At 40.1% G+C, this 27,216-nt stretch overlaps 1 protein-coding gene across 1 annotated transcript in view; it reads right to left on the reverse strand.

Annotated features, from left to right (window-relative positions):
• pitpnc1a (phosphatidylinositol transfer protein cytoplasmic 1a) overlaps positions 1–27,216 on the reverse strand; it is a 77,604-nt gene that overhangs the window by 30,589 nt on the left and 19,799 nt on the right. The window contains exons 3-4 of the mRNA XM_053514142.1: positions 6,253–6,401; positions 3,045–3,133 (exon numbers count right to left, since the gene is read on the reverse strand). Coding sequence (XP_053370117.1) covers positions 3,045–3,133; positions 6,253–6,401 — 238 coding nt within the window. The remainder of the gene's footprint in view (positions 1–3,044; positions 3,134–6,252; positions 6,402–27,216) is intronic.

Here is a 27,216-nt window from a genome sequence, read left to right on the forward strand (position 1 = left end):
TATGGCTCCTTGCTCTTGGCGTGTCAAAGAGTAGAGACGACCCTTTGGAGAAGAGGTATCCTGAAGGAGGTCTATGGGACAGTCATAAGGTCAATGGGGAGGAAGTGAAGTGGCCCGTACCTTGTTGAAAACCAGCTTTGGATCGTGGTATTCGGCGCCAACATTGGAGATATCCAAGGAATCGTCGAATAATCAACAGACAGATATCCTCAGAGTGGTTCCCTAAAATTCTTAGCGTAAGTGAAAGGGTTCGCCGTGTGATGGCTGGCAGAGGGCTTCCGTCTAGGGCCTGAACCGAGAGCGGAGGTTCTACTGGAACACAAGGGACCTTTAGCGCCCTAGCTGTAGCAGTGTTGATAAGGTTACGGTCAGAACCGGAGTCGATGAGATAATCCTGGTAAACATGCTGGCCGATGATTAACCTAGCGGGGAGTAGGGGGCGTGGTTCTGAAAGTCTGTCTGAAGGAGCGCCCTCTAATGCTCCCAGTCTGACTAAAGGGAGGCTCCTTTTAATAGGCAGTTAATGTCCCAAGGCACCGCCGCCTCTCTTCCTTTGAGATTCAAGTCCTGTCTAACTGCATAGGCTCCTACTGATTGGTCTGTCTCGGAGAAAGGGACCCGTGAGCTGTCTTGGGGAGGGGGTCTTCTAGCAGGGGGCAATCTCCTGGAAGTCTGCCCTGAATGGAGGCATGCGTCGACCCAACCAGCGAGATCCATGAGTCTGTTAAGATCGGCGTGTAGCTCCTAAGAGACGAGTTCATCTTTGACTGCCTCTGATAAGGCCTCGAGGAAGACGTCAGATAGGGTCCTGTCATTCCATCCACTTGTGAAGGCGAGGGTCCAAAAGCCTCGCCTTCTGAGCACTGAAAGAGAAATGATTTGCATGTACCTGGCTCTCCCCCATAAGTGGGCAGGGCTGGTAAGCATGGCTCGCGTGGGGTTTCAGGACATGTGACTTGCCTTGAGGATAACCGGAGTGGTGACGTTGGCAAGAGTCTGCATAGTGGTGAGGAGTTCTTGCTGCTGCTTCCCGAGGAAAGCGCACTGGCTCTCCAGGGCCAGCCTCACCCTGTCGTACTCTGCTGGATCTATTCCGTTTGGCCGGATTATTCTGTCAGAAAGTAGCGACGAAGTAGTGGAGAGATAGATCCAGATGCAGAGAAGCAGATGTGGTCGTGAGGCGATTGGGGAACTGTGAGAACCGGAAGCTGTGTCGTGGAGAGACATGAAGCAGAGCCAGAATCGAGGAACAAGAGCGAGAGTTCAAAAGCCCTGTAATCCATCAGCAAGGGCGTTAAGCCAAAAAAAATGCGAAGCAGAGCCGTAGTCCAGAAACAAAAGCAAGAGTTCAAAGCCGTTAAATCAGAGTGAAGCGACTAATCCAAAAAGTGAAACAAGAATCGGGAAAACTCGAAAACAAAGCAGGGTTGACATTGTGAAAACTATGAAACAAAATGCGAGAATACTGACGTGAAAAACACACAATAATCAGGCGGGAAAGTGAGCCTTCCTTATAAGCCGGATGAGAAACCGGTTTGCAGGCGGGGCGGTCCAGGGGCGTGTAAGGAGAGATGACAGTGTGGGAAAACATGACGCGTGGTGGGAAGCATGACAGCGTGGTAAAGAAAATGTCAAGGGACGAAAGCGTAGGGTATGCATGAGTTCATGACAAGAACACATCAAGCACAGTACAGTAATGAGCCTCTTCCATACATCCATCTAGTAACCTCTCTAGTCGAACTAGGGACTGTGAAAGCCAATGGTGACCATTATATTTATTCCTGTTTGTACGACTGCTGTAGGACCTCCAGTCAACATTTACACACTACAGCAATTTGGGAACGCCAATTAGACTAATCTGCATGTCTTTAGACTGTGGGAGGAAACCCACCAAGCATAGGGAGCACAGGCACACCGGACCCAGCGTGGGAATTGACGCCCGGGACATGGAGGTACAAGGTGAAAATGATAACCACTAAGCCACCGTGCCGCCAATAAGACTCTTAGCTAGAGTAAAATAGTTTAAATTTTTTTAAAACGCTGTATTCGCATAAATGACCAACCCAGCTTGGAGCACACTGCAGTCATTCCTGTGAACATTCAGCAAGTGGAAGGCTCTTAGGGAAAAATGTCCTGGTTTGATTACCATTGCAGGACAATTGCTTGTACAGTTCTGACCTCATTCCAAGCCATTTTGACTAATTGAAAGTAATTAAAGAAATTCCTGGTAGGCCAGTGTTTTAGACATAAAGCAGGTACAGTAGTCTGACCATGTGTGCTGAGAAATGATCAGACCACCTACTTCACGTCTAAAACACTGGCCACCCAGGAACTCCTTTATTTACCTTCAATTAGTAGTAGCAGAGGATTATACAGAGAAATAAAGGTAGTTTTTAGTTCTGTTATTCTGTACAATTAAAACTTGACTTGAACGCCCTTCAAAATAATAATTGTTTAAAAAATACCTGCTTGACACTGTACTGACAAATATAATTGATGGTCTTAGAAATGTAAGAGGAAAGTCATAGCACTAAACGGTAGTAGAATTCTATACATTTTGCACTGTTTTGTTAGATTAAAAATGATGAGAATTTTTTTCTGAGAAAAAAACTTACTTTTTTTTAAAAATGCAGATCTTTTTTGTTCATTAAAATAATATCTGAAATAGCTAGGATTTTCTCAAATTATCTAGTACTTTTCTAGTACAGTATTAATGTCTATTTTTTTTATTCTGGCATGAGACCACTCTTATAATAATAAACAGACTGTAAAACCTTTTTATTATGATGTGCGGTTTTCTGATTCGAGAATCCTTGAGACAGTAAATATTAACAATTATAATGCTTTTTATTTTTAAGTTATATTTTATATCTGTGCTCTGTCTGATGTTTCATGGCAGATCTGAGACCCCTGGGATAATAGATTCTCCAGATAGCAGAGTCAAAGGAATGCCCTGATTCTCCTCGAAATTGTCTCTGGGATAATTGCTATCTTGCTTTGAGTGTCCCTGTTCATCTCTCTAACCGTCATGGTGGTAGAGTTACCAGTGATTGTGTAGGGGTAATAGTTCCATGCCTTCTCCGTTACATAGAAAATCTTCGGAACAAATGCTCGCGCCCAGCTCGGCAGCTTGCTGTAAATGAGAAAAATAAAAAAAATAAAAAAGAGATCAAAATGGAGGTTTTCATCAATAAGAGAGCAGAATGATTCTAACAGTCAGGCTGTCAAGAGTAACTGCTTCTGTTTCTGGCAGACCATCAGCTCAGAATTAAATCATGTAATGGAAAGTGTAGTAATGGTCTGAACTCAGTTTGGCAGCCAGACAGCTCACACATTGGAGATTACTGAGACACACTGGGATGAGCCTGGAAATAGAGAGATTCAGCAAAGATGTGCAGTCATAGGGGTACAATTTAAACAAATCAAAATTTACATGCAGATTTATCGCAAAGGTGAAGTGGACCAATTTGGGACTCGAACCATAAGTGTTGAGGAAACATTTATGTTGGCTTGGCCCAGTCAATCTGTGTATGATTTCGCACACCTGTGATGATTTAGCTAAATGCGCCCACTTTAGAGTGAACATAAGGCAGCCTATAAGAATGCAAATTCATCATAAACCAGGACCAGAATAAATCTGCATTTATTCTCATTAAAATTGCAGAGGATATTCATTGCATTGTGGCATCAGTTTGTACCACTTGCCACGATTATGCCTCGTTACTGTACATAGATATTTTTTCGGTATTTATTGTGACTTTCATTTCTCTAAACCTTAAAAATTAGGGTTGCTTGTTAAATTCTCTATGCAGGTGTAGGAATGGTCCCTCAAAGTAAAGTCTCAAATGATGTGTTATATAAGCCTGACCTAAGATATCTGTCTTCCTGTGTAGTTCTGCAGGAGGCTGCCACCCTCATCTCTGTCTCCTGTTTCATCTCCGAGTACTTCTTTTGTTTGCCCATGAAGTTCTTTTAGTTTACCAAATTTGCATTTGCCTCTCTGTTCTTTCAAATCTGCATGCCTTTCATCAACCCTCATTCAATCCTCTTATGTAGTTGGTATAATAATCAGAAGCTGCTTGGTTGATCTGTTCAGGTTGTAATTCAGAAACATCCTATGACGTCCAAGCAAGTTCGAATCACCTCTTACGTTTGACTGGATCATATGTTTGCTTTGGAAGCACATTTAAAACAAATCCCTTCCATTACAAGATGCCACGACACAGGGACCGATCCTAATGCCATAAGCTCCAACGCTGCCTGAATGAAAAACTCACTCTGGAGAAAGTAAATCCGGGCTGAATGATTACCAAGGTCCTGACGGGGCTAGGCTCATACAGTATAAGCCTACTGTACAGTAGGTTTAGCTGTATACCTGTACAGTATAATGCCACATTTCACCTTATGTCTTTATTCACCTCTGGTGTACTAAATACTGCAGGAGTCCTTAGGAGGATTGCAGGAGACAGGAGACAGTTTTAAAAATATAACACCTTCTTGCAAAATCAAACCGAAGGCAGGGAGGGTTTGACGGTGTTATTAATAGTACTGTTATTACGAATCTGCTAACTGAGACAATTTCTAATTGATCTCAATCCTGACTAGAATAAAAGTGTAAAAAGTATATATAAGTGTATAGAGCGAGCGCACATCTGATTCACAATTCAAAAAAAGCAAGATCGGTCAAAAAAAAGGAAGTTGTTCCTTTCAAAAAATAAATTGAGCAAGGTATCCAACTAATTTGCAGCACGGGGTGTAGTGCAGGTGTTAGCACTGTCGCCTTGCACCTCCAGGGTCCGGGTTCAGTTCACGGGTCCGTGTGCATGAAGGTTACATGTTCTCCCCATGCTTGGTGGGTTTCCTCTGGGTACTCCGGTTTCCTCCCAAAGTCCAAGGACATGCAGATTAGGCTAACTGGCGTTTCCAAATTGGCCGTAGTGTGTGAATGCTGACTGATGGCCCTACTACTATTGTGAAAATGGAAATAAATACAATGGTCACCATTGGCCACCATGGTCCCCAGTTGGACTACAGGGGGTCCTAGATGGATGATTGGATAGACTAAACTAATGGACCCAACTCCTGTGCAACCAGATTTTGTATTCTTCTGCCTTGAACCCATTTAAAATCTATTTTTGCTTAATTTTCCCAGTGTCTGTGCTGCACAGATGATCATCTGAACCCGAGGTTATGCTTCCATGCTCTGACTGTCAAGAGACATGCTGGTTAACTGAGAGCATTTTTTAGCTGACAAAAAAGTAAGGATTGAGGTGGTTTGAGGTCACTTTTCAACTATCTATCACATCATACAAGTTAAATTTGTCAGCACTTTTACTGTTTTGAATTCAGTCTACACACTATTCTAGTGTAAATGTTCTGAAATGGGTCAGTAGGTTTTTCTACAGCTACTTTCTATACTTTTTGTATCCAGTAGAGCCTTGTTCATATTACAAACTAAAGCAGCAAAAAGCAGCATGTAATAAAGATAAACATGCTTTCTGGTCTCCTAGCGTTTCCTGGTGGAGCTTACAACAGAGGAAAAGCTGAGGTCACGCTTGCTGTCAAATCCCTCTCCAGGGCTCACAGCGTAAAATAAATTAAGCGTAAAAAAAATTAGTAGCAAAAGTACGGAAACACATTGCTGGGCCACTCTGTGAAGACATTATTGGATGCTTTATGCTATGTACATGATCGTGGGGCGCCTGGAGCCTATTCCAAGAGATTTTGGTCATGAGGTGGAGAACCCTGGACAGGGTGCCAATCCATCACAGGGCACACACACATATGGTACAGATGCTCTAAGTCAATGTTCTCTGTATGTTTGAATGTCATAACAGCTGACTTTGTAGCTCACTTTATAACTTTTAGAATCTTGCTGCCGCATGCTCAGGGGAGGTGCAGCGGACAGAACAGTTAATGGGATTGGAGTAGATTTTTTTTTTTAATTCTTATTAATTATAATTGAATCTATTAAAGTTCAAACAGTGCACTTATAATCTCCAGAACCATTCCTATTGCAAAGTATATTATAAAGATAAGGAGAAGCAAAGTGGGATCATGAAGTACATAACGGTTGGTCAGGGATTTGTCCACATAGTGACCTTGATTCCTATGCAAAGACTGTCTTAATTTCATTACTTCCAAAAACTATTTTTAAACTATGTTAGTCAAATTCATGTCATATAAATGTTGGGCATAAACGTTTCCGTAAGAGATGTGGCTTGTATAGAGGAGCAGTATCGTTGTACCCACTTGTTGAGATAGACGCGTTTCTCAGTGAACTGGCCGGCACCATATGTGGGGTCCTCAAACGGCTCGTTTTGCACCACCTCCACACCCTCGCCCCGCTCGCTCTGCTCGTGGCTATGCTTGCTGATCATGTACAGCTGCCCAATCCTGTACTGGAGACAAAGACCACCACACAGTTACAACTTACAGAAACAAAGGTGTTCCTAAATACAAATAAGTCCCTGAACAGAGAGTGGAAAATATAATGAAGTCCGGGAAGGTAATAACAAAACCATTTTAAAGGGTTGGTGATAATGTAACACGTTCACTTTGCATCCACAGATCTCCTATACAGGCTTACAGTAGCATTAGGATGAGTCTAGATTATTAAATTATCCAACATATCAAGCCTAGTCTGTACAAAATGCATATTATGGTCTAAAATAAAATGGACTAAGAGAACTATGATGGGAAAAAATAAAAAGAACATTACCGAACCCAGAGGGGGAAAAAATCATGGCCACAACTTACTAAAGCATGGGAATGAGATACTATGTTGTGGCCACTAATTACTAAGACGTGAGGACAAAATGGTATAATGCATGGCCACAATGTAATAACTTAATAGTATTTAGCCTCTTATGGACAACTTCAAACTGTTTTAATTTATGTTAGTATAGATATATATTTAATTTTATATATAGTACATACTGGCACATATACTGGCACATAGTATCACTCCATAACAACAATCACCCTGTCACATCTGGGACATAAAGGATTTAGTTCCTACGGATTACTACTGTATATAGTCTTTTCCACCACAGAGTATCTCATGATCATGCACTAAACTATCTTGTTTCCACACATTTTGATGCTGTGACCCTAACATCTTGTTCCCATGCCTTAGTAAGTTGTGGCCATGGAATATTTTTTAAACCACCATAGTGGATCCATACAGCACTGTCAATTCATAATTGTCAGGTTGTGCCATTTAAACAGTATCTTTAACAGCTGGCTTGTGAGACGTTGAGAGCACAGACCTTTTTGCGAATTGGTCATTAAAATTGAGAGCAAGTTGCTGTGAATTGCCTGCACAAAAAGTATTCAAAAGTGGGGAGCAGTGAAGCAAGCATGAAGAGAAACTGTCACATGTGAGAGCACTTCAACTCTGCAAGCACTGAGCATTTAGTCACATGCTTCCTTTCCACGCTTGCTTCAACACTTGGCCTGCAAATCAAGTTAATTAAAGTAAAAGAGCTATGGCTTAAAGTTAGTGCAATCATTTTACCAGCCCAAATCAAGGCATCGCAGCTGTGCTGATATCCAGCACTACAGCATGAGCTTGAGCGTGATATTGCTTTTATACAACAGTCCTGCAAACACCATTTATTATCAACAGATCATGATTTGTTGCTTTATTTGACCAGTTATTTTTGCTTTGCCAACATACGGTATATTCTTTAGCAACTGGAAAAACTAACTAATCGCGACTGGTGGAGCTGGCAACCGACAAATAGCAATATGAATATGCAAACAGTTTGCATAATCAACAAAGGTGAAAGTGGTGAAAGAGCTTTGTAGTCGTAAATAAAAAAACACGGATGTGATTCAGAATGCCTTAGATGCAATAATTAAGAAGGTCATTTTTTTTTTTTTTTAATGTCAGATGTGTTTTTTTGTTGAAAGTGATCCGTGACTGGTTTCATCCAACAAACAAAAAACCTTATGTACGCTCCTGGGATTTGCATAAAAATTTAAAGGAGCGAGTGTGACAAAGTTACCAGAAGAACTTATATTCTCCAGCAAGCTCTGTAAAACCTAACAGCTGTTTTCTTATAAAACTGCACAAATCTGTGTCTAAAACTCCTGATTTAAACAATGAGTTTTCACTCCAAATACTGACTGTTTATTTTCATTCTTCTTTGTTTTTCGGCTGTTCCCTTTCAGGGGTCGCCACAGCAAATCATCTGCCTCCATCTAACCCTATCCTCTGCATCCTCTTCTCTCACACCAACTAACTTTATGCATCCATAAATCTCCTCTTTGGTCTTCCTCTAGATCTCCTGCCTGGCAGTTCCAACCTCAGCATCCTTCTACCGATATATTCACCATCTCTCCTCTGAACATGTCCAAACCACCTCAATCTGGCCTCTCTGACTTTATCTCCAAAACATCTAACATGGGTTGTCCCTCTGATGAACTCATTTTTCATCCTATCTATCCTTGTTACTCCCAAGGAGAACCTCAACATCTTCAGCTCTGCTACCTCCAACTCTGCCTCCTGTCTTTTCTTCAGTGCCACTGTCTCTAAGCCGTAGAGCATCGCTGGTCTCACCACTGCATCGCTGGTCTCACCACTTGATGCACTTCTTTTATGCAGAAATGTTTTCAAAAGCATCTTTTGAGTTCTTTATAAGGTAACTTTCCCCACACCGGCTCCTTTCTATGTTTATGCAAATCCCAGGAGCGTACATTAGGTTTTTTGTTTCCATTCGAAAACTGGTCCGTCTTGTACTATTTTTTTTTTTTCACAGCCATGGATCTATTCTCCTGTAATGTTATTTATCAACTTGTATGTTGTTATTTAACAAAAAATGGTACAGCATATAATATAGTGCCTAAGACTTTTGCACAGTACTGTATATATACAGTATATGGCTTGATGCAAACAAACCACAGTCTGTCATCCTATGTGTGTCACAGGAGCATTTGAGTAACACTGTGTACCATGGAGGTCCTGTGTGAGAACAGTGGGACAGTGAAGAAAGTTTTCACTACGGTATATGTAAATATGTCTACCACTTTTATTATATGATTATTATTATTATTATTATCTTATTCACTACCATTCTGATCTATCTGAGGTTTATTCTCACAACATTAGAAAACACCATCTAATGCTTTTTAAAAAAAGTGTCAGTGTGTTCAGCTCAAGCTGCATAATTCAATAAACCTTTGTTTTTTGTTGGATTAATGAGTTATTGTCCGTACCGCTCCCTTTCAGAAAGCAAACCGAATTAACAGGAGGAGGCAAGCAAAAAAGCACACATGGGTTAAAGTGGTAGTGAATTATTCATCATTATGTCTCACTCTCTTTGTATGTACTGGACAGATGTGTAGAGAGATGAGAAGAGCAGGGAGATTTAATGAGAGGCAGATTAAAGCAAGTGAAAGGATCATGGTAAGCTTTCAAGGGGAATCATATTTACAGGTAAAAAAAAAAACAAATGTTGGGTGAAAATTTGTAAATGCCCTTTGTTTTAATGGTTGAGTGTGTTTTATTTTTCTCATATCTTCTCATATCAGAAAGACAACTATACCAATTGCTTCTATGTTGTATTACTGGTTTTAGGCTAGAGATACTTGTTGCTATTATTTTCTATCATTTGAATCACTCCACAAACACCCAGAAGAATAAAAACGTTTTAAAATGTGCACATTTGGAGAGTTGTCTAACTCACCAGATACGCAAGTTTATTTTTTTACCGCTCAGATTATAGGGTGACTGTTCCTTTAGATAAAACATTAACCAAATGTCACCAGTGCAATCAAAGCAGACAATACTGTTAAGCAGAAGACAAAGACGGAGCAATTGGTTCAGTCTGTGATGTTCAGTGTTCCACTTGACATAATGATGTGCTCACCCAAAATAATACACCAGTCAGAGATGAAATGCAATAATCACCTTAAGGTTATTTCTGCCATTCAACCAGATGTCTATGAAATAAAGAATGTTTCTGTAATGACATTGTTTGAATACGACAAATCAAAGAGGTTATCATCTACTGAAGTACTCGTCAAAACCGCTTCAGTTTTGAGTGTCATTGTCTAGATAACTCAAAAAGAGTGACGGCTTGCCTCTTTTGTGTCTTATCATGTAACAAAACCAAACATCGCCCATTCTTTTCTATGTCATTAGTTATAGGACAGACTGGCTAAAGTACCCGTTGTTGACGAGGGGAAAAAAATAAGAACAAAATTGAAATAATTAAAAGGGTAAAGCTAAAAATATGTTTATTAGTAGCTTATTTTAATTTTCACTTATGATGCAGGTTAAACTTCAGGTAAAAAAAAAAACTAAGGACTACTGAATGTTGTTAAAGTCTGTCCAGCCCGTTTTGTTTGATGCTGTGACAAAATCTGGCTGGACAGACATACATACAGACAGGCAGACAGAAAAAGATATCAATAAAAAAGTTCTGAGTTATACTATGTATAGACAAAACCATTCTATTGATATATAGATCAATATTTAATTAAAAAGGATAAATAGATGGAGATCAGATCATAGGCTGTTCTTATCTAACCTGTCTGGCTTGGCTGCCCTGAATCCATGAAGAGACTTTTTCAACACGTAGACTTTTGTAACCCATAACAAATGTAATCCAAAGTGATTTTTTTTTCTCTTTCTTGTCAATAAGAAAGAAACTAGTGAATTAAAAACAATGCAAAGTGCTCTCAGAAGGCACTATGGTGTAGTGGTTAGCACTGTGACCTCGCACCTCTGGGATCCGGGTCTGCTTGCATGTTCATCCCATGCTTGTTGGGTTTCTTCTGGGTGCTCTGGTTTTCTCCCACAGACATGCAAATTTGAATAATTGGTGTTCCCAAATTGCCCTGTAGTGTGTGTGTGTGTGTGTGTGTGTACTGCAATGAATTGGTGCCCTGCCTCGTCTTCTGGGATAGGCCTGTGACCCTGTATACAGGATAAAGTGGTACAGACGGTGCGTTAGTGCTCTCCTTTAATTTCATTCCTGTGGAATTAAGTAAGCTGCAGTTGAGGATGCAGTGACTGACGCTACATATGTCTTAAAGGGTTAGTACATGCTTTTGCAATCAAGTGAAGGGTTTTTAAAAATGTCCTAAAAGGTTCCTGGAAAGGTTTACTTTCTTGGACTATCTCAGATGGATTCCCCACTCAGGAGGCCCAGACTTGGGTTTTGTTTGTGCGCGCGCGCGTGTGTATGTGTGGTAAACAAGAACTTATGTGTGAGTGTGTGTGTGTGTGTGTGTGTGTGTATGTGTGGTAAACGAGAACTTATGTGTGAGTGTGTGTGTGTGTGTGTGTGTGTGTGTGTGTATGTGTGGTAAACGAGAACTTATGTGTGAGTGTGTGTGTGTGTGTGTGTGTGGTAAACGAGAACTAGCTAGTTCATGGAAATTTACATTTAAATTGGGATAAAAACAGATATATTGAGAGTAAATAGAATAAAAATACAAAAAATAGGTGAGAGACAGTATTACACGACTTATGCAAGGGTATTGAATTTACCTCAGAATTTACAGTGGGAGGTAATTGGATGGGGCACTTTGGCCTGAGGAGAGAGAGCGCGCATGCTTGATCTATGCTAATAGTTCGCTTGAATGGTCCTTTGAGTGGATTCAGAGAGAAAAAGCACACTTTGCATGCTGAGTAGCTGACTGTGCTATCAAACCTGCTCTAATAAGGTAAAGTGTCCGGGAGAGAAGGATGAAAACACAAAGTATAAATTCATAATTAATTTAATATATTAATACATTAAGAGGATGAATAAAAAAAAAATTAAATTTAGAAAACTGAGAAAAGTAGATAACAAGGTGTAACATTGTATTGCACCTTGAGGTGGGCTCTACTCTTTGGCACATCTGTGCAAACATGGTCTGTTGTTCAAATGTTAGCTTTTTAAGTTTTTCATAATTTGGGGATTAAATATTGTGGTTCTTTATGGTCTTCCATAAAAACATTTTTTTTCTATTTTTAATTTAAAAAATGTCTTATTATGTGCATATCTTACCTCACATCAACATCATTAACATCTGCGCTATAAATAATGCAACAAACAAAGTATAATTTTCAAGAGACATAAATCGGTGTGAGCATCTCCTAGTTTTTTTTTTTTGCCTCTGACAAATTTATCTCCCAAATATTCATAAATTTAAAATTTATGAATTAATTTACATCATTTGGCCACCCTCTTATCCAAAGGGAATTGCATTTTTATTTCACTATACATCTGAGCAGTTGTGGAGTTTGAACCTGGAACTGTAGGCCAATGCCATAACCACTGAAACACCCCTTCACTTCAACTTATTATATAGTATATCATGGTAATCGTAATAATTCAGTTATGTCTAAGCACAGGGAATCTGACCTAATCTTTAGCGACTTGAGGAGCGCAGGCTGGCTCTGGCAGGCTCTCTACTCTTGCTTGTACAATAAAACATTATTATAACTTGTTACATTGTATCTTCCTGTTATGTTGTATTTTCAGGCGTTTTTCTTGGGCACCGTGTTATAATATTATTTTTAAAAGTTCTTTTAATGACATAAAAGCTCTCTAAAATGAGCGAACAAGTACTGTCGGAGTACTCACTGTCTGGCCTTTGCTAAGTGGGACTCACTCGCATCATCATTAAATCCAAGTGAGCCAGTTACTGCAGTCACACATCCATGTCACTGTTTCACAGCGGAGGTGGGATGTGTTGGAGCACAAGCAGTTCCTTTGTTCTCCATCAGTTCTGCTTTTTGTCACACTGGCACAATTTTCTCAGTCCATTTTATCTGCTCGTAATGCTTTGTTCCCCATGTGAACGTCAGGTATTAGGAAGCTTTGAATGCAATCTCAGCAAATTATAATATATCAGGTTTTATGCTGGGTTATATCCATTAGGTCATGGTGAACCCTCAGATATCACACTGATATGTTCATGCTTTGCTTTTGAAAAGAACGGGTGATTACATTGTATCCGTCACCTTACCTAAAACCTACCCAGCTCTCTAACACATTTTCTTATTGTGATCAAAAGATTACGATTTCAATCTGTAATTTGAAAGTAACGACATACTAATTACACAGCAAAGTGCATGTTTTGTTTTTTTACCTTTTAAATTAGGTCTTGCTAATTTCCACACATTACATGTACCTATTACATGCACTTCGCTTTACTTCCCCTTCAAACAAAGGGCCTGTACATTTATTCACTCATTTCCTGACAATAGGGTTCGCAGTTGTTGTTTTTTCAATAAACACCTGGAAACATGCTTACAGTAAAGCGCTGTACTGTAATATCTTACATTCTATAAAATAACACAAACTCCATTATATTCTCACTCACACTTATTTAATACCGCTTAATCCTGAATACAGGAGCCTGGAGCGTATGCCAGGAGGCACAAGGCGGGGTAGACCCTGGACAGGGTGATAATCCCTTGCACACACATACACACACTATGAGCAATTTGGGACTGCCAATTGGCCTAATTTGCATGTCTTTGGACTGTAGGAAGAAACTAACCAAGCGCGGGGAGAACATGCAAAATCAATGCACACAGAGGCGGGAACCGAACCCAGACCCTGGAGGTACAAGGCTACTGTGCTAACCACTAAGCCAACATGCCACCTCCACTATATTCTGCAAATATAATATATAATATTTAGCTGTGTAAAAATTTGAACCAAGGTCCGGTCTGATCCCACAGAAAAGCCAATGCAGCACAAATCTCTGAAAAAAGTCAACGCTGGCCATGACAGAAAGGTACCAAAACTCCCAGTGCACCACAGACCCCCATGCATGAAGCCTGGCAGGCAAAAAGCCCAAGGCCACCAACCCGTCCTCCAAATCCCCCAGATCCCAGTCTGATCGAGCACCCTTGGAATACGCCAGACAAACAAGTCTGATCCACGGAGGCTCCACCCCCAACAGCAGAGCCACGCCCTGAGGGCCCAGGACCACCCCAGCGACAGAAGGTGAACTCAAAACCAAGGTGTTTTTTTACATTAATACTCATACTCTTATCACTGATTTGTTTAGGTCTAATAATACATAGGTTTAAAGATATTTTCAAAAAGCATACAATCATTGATATAATAAAGATTTCTTTAGGAGAAATTTATTTAACATTTTGGAAGGAGGCTCCAGTGTCAGCTGCAGTGTGTAACGGAGAAAAAAAGCTTTAAAACTTTACAAATTTCTCGGCTTTAGCAGGAATGGTTTTTTTTTTTTTTTAATTCATGCCTTTTCTATCCTATGAACCCCAAGAGAGAAAACAGACTTTTTATAGCCCGACTGTTTTTTATCCGCTATAATGTCTAGAATGCAACTTGTTTTGAGGAAGATCCACAACAATATGTCATGTATACAATATATTGTTATTATCTAATGATCACAAAAAAATACAATTGCTGCCAACCTGGTAAAGCATACAAGGACTTATAAAACACTAATGGAATATAATAATAATTATATGAAATTGATTGATGTCACTATTAGACAGCTCTATAATTACTGTCGGCGTGTGTGTAAACAACATAATATTGCAAGTTTAATGTTAACTCAATACAATATAAGCAAAAAATATATACAGTATATGAGAATAAATGCTAATAATAGTAATACTATTGAAAGAATCATTACAACAAAAAAAATATTTTTTTCTTTTAGAGCACGTCTCTCTGCAGGGTGTGTAGGAGCTGAGAGGGAGATGTTATCTACCTGTGAAAGTATGTGTGTGTGTGTCTGTGAGAAGGTGATTTGCTGCTGGACTATACTGCAGCATTATAGAGCATGCACTGACACAAGGCTGAAGGGGAATGATGAAGTGTGTGTGTGTGCCGGGAGGTGAGCGAAGTGGGGGGTTGAAGAGGAAAGTGTCAGAACCATGCAAGGTGAAAATGTTCCCTGCGTCCATCAGCTGATCTCCTGTAAGCAGCGCTGCTCCATGCGCCTCATCCATCTCCACGAGAGCGCCTGACAGAGTGCACGCTCAGCACTAAAGCGCCGCATGACACAGTCCAGTGGACACGAGAAAGAGCCAGTGGGTGTCTGAATGAGGGCGTGAATATGGATGTTTTTTCTTTCAGCATGCAATGTGTGTGCATTTAACACTTTGTTAGATGTCCATGGTGACAGCGAACGAAAAGAATTTTATATATTAACAATGCAAGCTGAATTAATTAAAGACACGACTGGCAGTTTCGATGAGTGCGAAATGACGGCAGATATCTCAACCCCGATGAAAATGATTGAGTATGTAAGAGGAAAGGATAAAAAAATATGACAGCAGTATCATTATCATTACCGTCCTCTAACGCTCTGTGATAAACGACTGAGGCACTACTATGACACAAGCCCTTAGGACCTGGAAAGCAATTTACTTTGTTTAAATGACTTTTTCCTCCAAAAAAACAAAACATATTTTCCAGTTCATTTGAGACAATGAAAGGAATGTCACGCAGCCTGGAATAAACCCACCCCTACTGTACACCCTTGGATATTACAAGACACGTGAGGGACAGGTGCTCGTTTTCATTTAAGGTCCTTTAAAAGTGATGAATGTTAAGGAACACAGCAGACAGTGGTACGCTTGGATTAAAGCTTTAGCCATAGTGCACGAGGAGGCTTGTTGCATGGCAACCGTACACAGCGACAGCGCTGTTCCGCCTTCACCGCGGGTGGAGAACCCTTATGGGCAAATCACAAGAGTACGACTGGCTCTCTTCCACAGAGAGATGTAATGGATAGAATGTGAGAATTACATATTTGCTTAATTCCAAATATAGAAAGATTTACACAATAGTGTTATTATTATCATTATTAATAATAATAATAATAATTTGATGCATTTACCCATCATGGAAATATGCCTGTGGTTTAAAGGATAAGCTGAAAGAATGAGCACTCATCTGCTATGCCTTAAGTTTATTTTTAAAGAAACGCTCACGATCATTTTATCATACCTTCATACAGTCTCACTAACAACATACACTATGTATATTAGATCAACAAATTTCTTTTTTCATATATTTTTTTATTGGTGCTCATATTCTTAGGCATGGTCAGCAAGCTGTAATATAACCCAAATAAAACTAGAACTGCATCATTTTTTTAACTCTCTGGCAATTCGTCATGCTCCGCTCACGACACCACACATGCTCGCTGTTCAGAGAGAGGGAGAGAGAAGGGAAGGCATGCTCTACTGTAAATAGGGCATCGGACATGAAATACAGGTGTGCAGCATCATGCGTTACTCTTTCGCACGTCCCACTGCAGACTTACACTCCCACGGGAGAATAAAACATACACCAGTAAAATAAATCAAAACATACATACACATCAGCTATTGCATTAAACTCAAAACATTAAACCCAATATTGTACCACGAGGAAGCTCTGGCCATTCTGGGCTTGACTCCACAAGACCACTGAGGGTGTGCTGTGGTGTCTGGCACCAGGATGTCAGAATTTGGGGTATTGCAGGGTAGAACCTTCGTGGATTAGACTTGTTTCTCCTGAACATCCCGTGGATGCTTGGTCGGATTGCGATCAGGGGATGGATTTTATTGATGGATCAACAACCATGAACTCTTTGCTTGCTAAGCCCTTGATACGGTAATGGGTTTTCTCTCATAGCCAACTTTTTTTCAGTAATTTAAGCATTGTGTTTTTGTGGGATCGGAGGGGATAAACTAGCCTTTGGTCCTCACAGGCATAGATGAGCCTTGGGTGCCCAGGATCCTGCCACCAGGTCACTGGTATATAATTGATAGTCAAAGTGATGCTGTAACCTCTCGCAGCCGGAGGTCTAGAGAGAGCTGATTGGCCGAGCTCTCTCAGAGTGGGGGGATGAGAGGTACTTAGTGTACAATCTACACTAAGCAGTTTGAAAAGATGTGGTCGGCTTGCGTCACGTGGTTCGGAGGAAACACGTGATAGTCTTCAGGCCTCCCGACTGAGTGGTAGTAGTACAGTAGCTTGATGTGGGAGCCCCCTAGTGACAAGGAGGAATTGGACATGACTAAATTAGGGAGAGAAAAAAAAAAGATATCCAGTTCACCTGGTGGTACGGTTAACTAATCAGGGTAAGTAGCATGCAGTATGATTTTCAAACTCAACAACCCATTCATTGTGCACTATACATGAAAGCGTTGTCTATATCACTGCATAGATCTGTTGTTATTCTTCATTCTAATACGCCAAGTGGACACAAACCATGCCAGGAAAACATCCTCGCCTCATCCGCATCCTTCATTATTTTTGATTCCATTGATTAACCCTTCAGCCCCTTTTATGCTGAAACGTCTTTGAGATTACACCACAACGAATTAACTGCAGTAACACTGTTCAGTGAGCTACCTGACTTAAAATCAGTATAAGCATACAAAAAAGAAGAAAAAAAACATCGCATTTAACTTCTCACTCTGCACAATTTAACTATTTGATACAGTGAATTAAAAGCATAATAAAGTAGCTCGTACCCATCATGCATTTCAATTTCATGACCTTGATCTAATATCTTGCGTCTACATTTCTGAATTTCTGAAATAAAATGCAAAGGAATAGAATGTCTATAATTGAGTGCTATTTTATAATATTCTGAATAATAAGCTATTTCGTTAAAATGAAATCAATGTGCAGCGATTAATGATATAATTACACTAAGAACACTTTGTCCATCCGTATTGACATATACTAGATCTTAGATTTAAAGCATCAACTCTAAATCCAGCATTTCTGTATAAAGATTCCTCGTCTTCTGGAAGTAAATGTTCAAGGTAATTCACACCAGAATCGTGTAATACTCTATGTGTTCCCTGATATCCGCGCTTCTCACTCTTCGCACATACGTGCACTTGGTGATGCCCGAGCGCCTGTGGAAAAGTACTCCCTGTTCCGATTCCCCCTCCTTCTCTCACTGCCTCACAGTAAATATGAAGCTGCCGTGTATTGTCTGTGTAACTGAACTGAATGACCTTTTTTTTCTTTTTCTTCTATAAAAGATGTGCAGCTTGCACACCCAAACACATCTTTTGAAGACGGGTTTGTGTGTATGTGAACATGAGTGAAGTGAGAGTGTCAGGAAAAGGTTGTGCCTGGAAGCCGCAATGTAGTCACAATGATTATCTAATTATTTTCACTATTTCTAATTACAATGCATATGTGAACCGTTTTAAAAGGGGGGGGGGGGGAATAAAAAAGAGATTCCTTAGGGGTGTTTGGTGAATAGCAGAAATCGTAATAGAGATTTTTATATATATATATATATATATATATATATATATATATATATATAAAAAGGAGAGGAGCGCTGAGGCTCGGAGCAAACATGCTTCTTATATAAGGTACTGCAACTGATTTCTTTCATTAGTGTGTAAGGCCGGTAGAAGAACCGAGCGAGCAATTGAAATCGACATGCATTTTAATTTCTGTTTATATGTGAGTTGAAGAGGCCAGTGTTCCCCCGCTCCATGTGGCCTTGCTCTCAGACACTAATGAAGTCATTAACTGGAACAGCATCAGCGAGTGTGCCATCGCATCAGTGGCCACCCCTGGCCCGGCAGGAAGCATGTTTATTTTAAGATGTCAAATCGAGCTCATTGACTTTGTCGTCTAAAGGAGAACAGTTCTACTGCCTGACTGCACGGACACATCTGGATTTAATATTACTATTATTATGCAACTATTATACAGTACAGTCTTTACCTCTCGGGCCGTCTTTGGCTGTTTTTATTTACAGCATAGATGAATGAGATTCTTAACCCTGCACATCAAGCATCATCATTATTTTCATACAAACCGGTCTGTCTGATTTATACCATATACTCTAATCGTGTGATGTTTTATTCATATAGATTATATAATTCAAGGTGTCAAGGAGGAGGGTGTAGAAAACCTGTCAATGCAGACACAACTACAAGCCAGTACGTCTGCTCTCTCTCTCTCTCTCTCTCTCTTACACGAATGCATGCACGCACACACACACGCACACACATACACACACACACACACACTCTCTATCTGCAAATGAGTGCAGGGAAATTTTTTAACATGTCACTTCATACCCTATATTTCCCAATTACACCAGGGGAAAGTGAGGGGAAGAGAAAAAGATGAGCTTATCACTTTTCATCACCACTCATCACACTTATCACCCAACACTTCACAGGTTTAATAGCATTCACAGACAGCACGGGGGAATCGGTTGTTTGGTAGAAGGGGGATGCTTGTCAAAATTTATTGCCGCTGTAATTCATCTCGTAGGCAGCAGAGGGCTCTTAACTGTACGCAAGACTCCAGGCAAGGTTCTGGATCCTAATTTAACCAAAACACTGCAGGAAGAGGGTAGAAAAAAGAACATGCATTGTGTGGCCAAAAGTATGTGGACGCCCAACCGTAACATTCATTAAAAAAACAATTATCCAAATTGCCTTTACGTGCAGGCGTGATGGCACGGCGGCTTAGTGGTTAGTACCTTGGTGGGCGTCTTGCACCTACAGGACCGGGTTCGATTCTTGGCAAGGTCCGATTCCCACCTCTGTGTGTGTGTGGAGTTTGCATGTTCTCCCTGTGTTTGATGGGATGTCTCCCACAGTTCAAAGACAAGCAGATTAGACTAATTGGCGTTCTCCAAATTGCCTTTGGTGTGTTTGTGTATGTCTCATGCTCTCTGTGACCCTGTATAAAGGACAAAGCGGTATAGACTATGAGTAAGATTATGGTTTCCTTGAGCTGAACCCTGTCCCAGCATGATAGTGGTGTCCCTGTGCACAAAGTAAATAACATGATTTGGCATAAAACTCAAATAGGCTGCACAGACATTTAACCTCAGTCCCACTAAACACCTTTTAGACCAATTGAAAAGCCAACTACACATCAGGTCTGACATCAGTGCCCGATCTATTATTCTCTGGTGGCTGAATGAACACAAATCCCTACAACCATTCTTACAAAAATTGATGAAAAGCCATCCTAGAAGACTGGAAGCTGTAACATTGTCACCTCACAGCTCCAGGAGTCTGGTTTGATCCTGAGTATGGGTGATTGCCTGTGTGGAGTTTCACGCATTCTCCTGTGTTTGTGTAGGGTTCCTCAAGGTTCTCCAGCTTTCTTCAGTATGTAAGCTGGATAAACTGCCCCTAGGGTGTGACTGTGGGCATATTCCCATGCAGTGGATGAGCGCTCAAACTGTATTGTATTTCTGTCTAAAATTCCTGGCATAGACTCCTGACCCATCACGAAACTGACAAAGTGGTTACTAAATATAAATCAACTAAACACACCCCCCCCATGAAAAAAAAAAAATCTAAATAATAATACAAGAAGAGTTAAAACTTAAGTCAGTTTGAGAGTATCACAGATGTTGTGATGCCTGTTGTTGAAAGAACAAGACGTACAGTATTGAGATGCATGAAAAACTAAACTTCAGACGAGACACTAAGGGAAAGTCATTTAGGGGCATTCAGCCAAGGACATCAGAATGGATTCATTCTAACTCACTTTGCAGCCTGATTATTGGACTGAGAGATAGAAGATACATGTCTTATATTGAAAAGCTTTCAAATGGCCTAAAGAAAATGTTCATTCCAAGTTTTCCAATAAACACAATATTGACCGCTTTCGTATCCTTTATTTTTCTAGTGAATTGAGTTAGTTATAAAGATTGCGTGTAGCATTTCCTATTGATCTGTGACCAGATCAGAGGTGCAGGTTGTAACAGACCCGCACTACACAGATGTCATGAAGGATTAACAGTGACTCTAAAAGAGCTGTCTCAAGCCATCACCTAGTACACTTGATATCAGGTTAACTGCAGGATCAACCAGCCTGGGATGTGTATTCACCATTATATTATTAACGAAATAATGCAACTTTATCTATATTAATAAAAAATTGAAATGTCTTAAAATCAAATGAATCTTAACAGTAATCTGTTGTAAAATTATACATGGCATCAGACAACCTACTCACTGGTCTTTAGTGCTTATTTCTGTATACAGGGTCACGAGGAGACATAGGGCATGGGGCAGGGGTACGCCGTGGATAAGGTGCCAATTCATCACAGGGCACACACATACATTTACACAATACAGGCAATTTGGGAAAGCCAGTTAGCCTAATCTGAATGTCTTTGAACTGTGGGAGAAAACTGGAATAACCAGAGGTAACCCACCAAGCCCAGGAACATGCAAACTCCATGCAAACAGAGATGGGAATCAAAGCTGGACCCTGCAGACGCAAGGCGACAGTGCTAACCACTAAGCCACTGTGTCGCCAGCAACAGACAATTCATTAGTACTGGTATTAGTATATGTACCACAAGTACTCCTGCACAATCATGCAATGAACCAAACAGCCAATCATATGGCAGTACTCTACTGCAAGAATACACAGCAAACAGATACATACTGCAGCAAAAACCCCAGTCGGACGTGAACTCTGAAAGTGTTAAATCAACACTGGTGGTTTTATGAAATTTTTTACATCAAATCGCAACTGGTAGAAAAAAAATGCTTTATCAGTGACTTCGACCATGGTAGTGTTATTGGTGCCGGATGGGTGGTCTGAGTATTTCACAATGTCCTTAACCTCCAGGAATTTTCTCATACAGCAGATTGTAGAGGGTATACAGAGTGAAAAAACTAAAAGCATCCAGTGAGCAGCAGTTCCCTGTGCAAGAACGACTGGCTGATGAGAAAGGTCAGAGTAGAATGTCTAGACAGGTTAGAACTGACAGGAAAGTTACAATTACTCAAAATAACCAACCATGTTGAGCAGAATGGCATTTAGATTTTATATGCCAACTTTATGTGAGGCAGCTTTAAGGAGCTAATATTCGATGCACATCACCGAGGGAGGACTACGGGCACTGGTGGTTCAGCGCTAGGTGTTTCGCCTGCCATGCGGAAGGCCCGGGTTTGATTCTCAGCCAGTGCCCAAACCCCCCAGCCACTGGACGCGGTGCTGTTCCCAAGCCCGGATAAATGGGAGAGAGTTGCGTCAGGAAGGGCATACGGCCTAAAACCTGTGCCAAGTTGTTGTGTGGACTGGATATTTTGCTGGGAGCAGCCGAAAGACCAACAACCCAGGGAGGAAGATGCAGTTTAATGATCCTAACCAGGAGACTAAAATCTATCTTTACAAGTTATATTATTAGCCTCATAACATAAAATCCTACTACTGTACATTTGAGGGAAATTGTAATAATTTGATATTACTGTAATGTTTTGCATCCATGTTTGTTGTTGGACGTTTGTCAGTTCCCATCGAGGGGTCGTCACAGCAGAGAATCTGATCCACAGATTTCACGTCAGATGCCTTTCCTCATGCAAACCTTCCATTTTTTAGAAAATCGAACTTGAGCCATCTGCATGGCAGGCAAAAAAACTACCACATAGCTACCGATGTCCCATTCCGCTTGCATGCCATTCTTTGAAATTTCATCTTCTTGTCGGTAAACTTAACCCCTTAAGTACTTCCAGGTAAGTTCCAAGCATTTGACGGATTTATTGACAGGGAAAACTTGGCACAACCTCACTCGGACCCAGTACACGTTGGATAAACTTCCATTGGTCAACATTCCATTCCTTCAAAAAAAGTGTCCGTTCCTTGGTAACATGTATGTTTTTGGCAGATAGAATGTTTTTGGTGTCTTCAAAGACATTTTTTAACTTTGTAGTAGAGGCCATATTATGAATGCAAGCTTAAATCCTTTATGGGAAAAAATAACTTTTTCACAGTAAATGGAAAGTTGATGGGTTGATGGGCACATGGGTATTGGCGACGGTGGTGGTACAGTAGAAGAGGTTTGGGAGCATCTATGGTTTTAGGAATGGTAAGCAAGTTTACTTTGTTCTTATAGTTGGTCTGGACTAAATACTGAGCTTCGAAAAATAGTTCACATTCATCCATTTCAAAGAGTTTATCAACTCCCTTTGTTTTTCTGCCAGAACAGCACTTTCTGAGCTATAGGTGTATTCATTTTCAGAGTGTACCCAAATAGTGCACAGATGCTGTTTGGACTTCATCACATATGTTTGCAATGTTGTACCAGCTGGATGTCACTGCGCTGTCTCATGTGGAGGGGACACTGCAGATGCACACGGTTCAGTACCGTAATCTACAGCTCATTACCCCAGGTCCTCAGAAAGCTTGGCATTCAGGCTAAGAATATCCAACCCATAAAAAGGCTGTGTCTCCTCATTTTCACAAAACACTTTTACCTAGAGGTGTTCTCGTGAGGATTATAAACAAATAAGATTTATTTCGTTGCCTTCTTCAATATTTAAAAACTTTAAACTTTTGTGACAGACATGTTCATGGGTTTCTCTCTCCTATGATGCAAATTGTTGTCCACAATGGTACAAAATACCAATAAAAGACTGAAACGTATTGTGCAATATTGCACCGTTTTAAAATGACTTTTAATTGTGGTTTAAATCACATTTAAAATACACTGTTCTGCAGGGCAAACACTGGCACTAATTATACCATAGCCAGCATATTGCTAGTCTGTATTCATAACCTTACCTCCTTTTGGTACAGTATACAGTATAATGTATTTAAGGGGCACAGCTTCACCTAAATCATTTTCAATATTTTCTGACATTATTCAATCATGCAGTTCAATGAGCTGAGCCAGGAATATGAGATGAGGCATAATGTGATAAATAACTCTACCTTCATAACCCAAACCTGAAGGAGAGCATCACGACACACCTCATCATGTTTGTATGAAGAGCGAAATATTATTAATGCAAAGGAATTCACCAAAGCCAAAATCTCGACCACATTAAAGTAAGCTGAATCCATTTCTTATATGTACGTTAATGTACTGTTGCAAAGGATTTGTTTTTATTTGTTTTTTTTAACCGAAAAAAGATATTTGTCCTTTATATTTAAGTTGCATTTGGTGATTTAATTTAATTTAATTTAACCCAATCATTAAGCACAAAGACACCAACAACTTAAATATTAATGCAATCAGTAGTATTCATGAAGTAGGTAACATATAAAAGTATAGTATATGTCATATAATAAACATATTATATATATATATATATATATATATATATATATATATATATATATATAACTTTAACCAACTACACTCTAAACCCGAATAAGTTGGCAAAACTAAAAAAATTTGAGGTAATCAGTTACATCAATTTTTTTAAGTAATGATCTTTCCAGTTTTAAGTAAATGGTTCTATGAGTTTTTGAGTTTGTTGTACTTATTCATATTAATCGTTAGTAATAGCAATTATCATTTCTTTTTGGTTGTTGCAAATCAAATAAATTGTTGTTGGTCTTTCAGCTGCTCCCGGCAATAGGTCACTACAGCAAACAATCCAGTCCGCACACAAGCCTGGCACACGTTTTACACCAGATGCCCTTCCTGACGTAACCCTTTCATTATATTTGGGCTTGGGACAGGAACTTCACCTAATTGTTGGGAATCGAACCTGGGCCTTTCGCATAGCATACCACTGAGCCACCAATGTATATATATATATATATATATATATATATACAAATAAAAAATTTTGTTCAGCTAACTTGAAAAGTGTAATTTCTACAAAGTCATAAATACCAAAAATTTCTAATTGTAATTATTTAAGTTAACAGTACTCAACATGTTTAATTACTTTGAGCATTGGGGTTTACAGTGTATGTAAACATGACTGAGCACAGAATGGGTGACACAGGTATTGTAAAGTAATTGCACAAACATACATGTTTTTCTGTTTGTTTTTGGTTGTTTCTATGCCAAAAAAAGCTTTTTTTTTGTGATGTCATTTCCATTTTTCAGTGGTGGTCAAATTTGAACATGGAAACTCCATGCACGTAGGTGGGACCCCCACCCTCAATCCCCACCCTAGAAGTGCAAGGCCACAGTGATTACCACTACACCATCATGCCACCGCTGAATATTTATTGGGTTTTAAAATAAATTTACACAGACCAATCGATTGCGGTAAAGGATTTTGTACTGCTTGATCCTTATATGCATACCCTTTTAAATGACATTTAAGGAAGGCCTTGACTGTGAAAATATTAAAGAGTATGTTTTCTTTTTTGTACTTTAAACACATTGCATTTGGGCACTGATAAAGGGGTAGACAGTGATAGTGGATAAAATGTTGATAGTGTGACAATGAAAGGTCAGAGCAGGAGGATAAAGGCTCTTTGATGAAAGCATATGAAGAGAGAATGAGCAAGTGAGACAGAAACTGTGAGCAATTGAGAGCGAGAGCATGTGTGTGTGTGTGTGTGTGTGTGTGTGTGAGAGAGAGAGAGACACAGCGAGAAAGAGAGACCATGGATTAGGTATGCAAGCTTTCATCCATCCTCTCCACACAGACATGACTGCATAAAGGCATGGACTCCACAAGACCTCTGTAGGTGTGCTGTGGTATCTGACATTAGTAGCGGATCTATTAAGGTGGGGTTTATACAGACCCCATTGGACATGTTTGTCCAGCACTTCCCACAGATGCTTGATCAGACTGAGATGTGAAGAATTTAAAGGTCTTCAACTCACTATGCACTGATTTCAGTGTTCTGAGACCCTTCTATCAGAATCAAGATTGACATTTTCTGTTATTTAAGCTGCAGTAGTTCTTCTACAGGATCAGACTACACGGGCCAGCCTTTGCTCCCCACATGTATTAATGAGCCTTCACTGGTTTTACTTACTCAGACCACTGCAGAACTGTCCACTGCAGACTGGGAACATCCCGTAAGAGCTGCAGTTTTGGAATTGCTCTGACCCAGTCATCTAGCCATCACAATTTGGCCTTCAAGTCAAGTGGCTTAAATCCTTCCACTTGCCCTCTAAAAAGGAGTTGTGCCCAAATCGATCCAAATTACACAATCCATTATGGCCATTCTGTGGCTGCTATAGGGTCGATTATACTAACTATTTCCATGCACTAAATAATTGTACAAAAATACACAATATTGTAACTGTTTTAAAAAATGAGCAGAACTATGAGTCTTTGCATAATGTTATTCATTAGCATAACGAATACAACTAAGACAAATATGTCTGTAACACGGTGGGTTTGTCATCAGCGGTCACTATACAAAGCCCTCATCACACTCCCACAACCGTTGACCCTCTTGAACTCTATTTGCTGATTTTTTTTATACACTTAATACTTTGTCCTGCTCTTTTACTCTTTTACATAGTTCCATCTTACTGACACATGCTACCACTTATTACTCTTAATGCATCCTCTTCACAACACTAGTTTATTCACAAGAGCATGTCTAAATCTAGCACATTACTAACTTTCTTTTGATATAGAGGGAAGAAAGGTGGAAAAGAACAGGGCATAAAATAAACAGCCGGTTTTTACTCCGCAGGTATATTTTATTTATTTATTTATTAAGATTTGTAAGAAAGTGGGTTCTCCCCGTGCTTGGTGGGTTTCCACTGGGTACCCTGGTTTCCTCCCACAGTCGAAAGACATGCAGATTAGGCTAATTGGCGTTCCCAAATTGCCCGTAGTGTGTGAGTAAGTGTACAGTATGTGTGTGTGTGCCCTGTAATGGATTGGCACCCTGTCCAGGGTCTCCTAGGACAGGGGTAGCTCAGTGGTTAAGGCATTGGACTACGGTTCGGAAGATCCCAGGTTCAAACCCCGCAACCACCAAGTTGCCAAGTTGTTGGGCCCTTGAGCAAGGCCCTTAACCCTCAACTGCTCAGACGTATAATGAGATTAAAAAAAATGTAAGTCGCTCTGGATAAGAGCGTCTGCCAAATGACTAAATGTAAAATGTAGGATAGGCTCCAGGCCCCCCGCGACCCATGTCCTTTGGGCATCACGTGACCAACATTTTGTGACTACTAAGCACTACAACATTTAGGATAGTTATGGGCTTTTGGGAAAATACTATGCTTTGATGTGAGTCTCTTAGTTAACTACCACTTTAGATGTTCCTGGGCACTATTCCTGTAGACTCCATGGGAAGCAGTTTATTCTTATCTCTATGTCATTCAGTCAGGAATATGTCAGCAGTCAAGTTTATTTCTCCGCACTGAATTTAAATAGTTTGACCTACAGTGCTGTCACTGAATAAATCTTGTTATAAAAGGGGACTAAAATGAACAGTCATTCCTCATGCCAAAGCCCATACTGTACACAATAACCCCCTTTGCCTTGATCAAGAACTTGTCAATGAGCCTGATTTGCCTTCAACATACAGTACTGTAGATTATGTTTTA

Source organism: Clarias gariepinus, chromosome 16 (genome assembly GCF_024256425.1).
Source record: "Clarias gariepinus isolate MV-2021 ecotype Netherlands chromosome 16, CGAR_prim_01v2, whole genome shotgun sequence".
In the NCBI taxonomy this organism is placed as follows: domain Eukaryota; kingdom Metazoa; phylum Chordata; class Actinopteri; order Siluriformes; family Clariidae; genus Clarias; species Clarias gariepinus.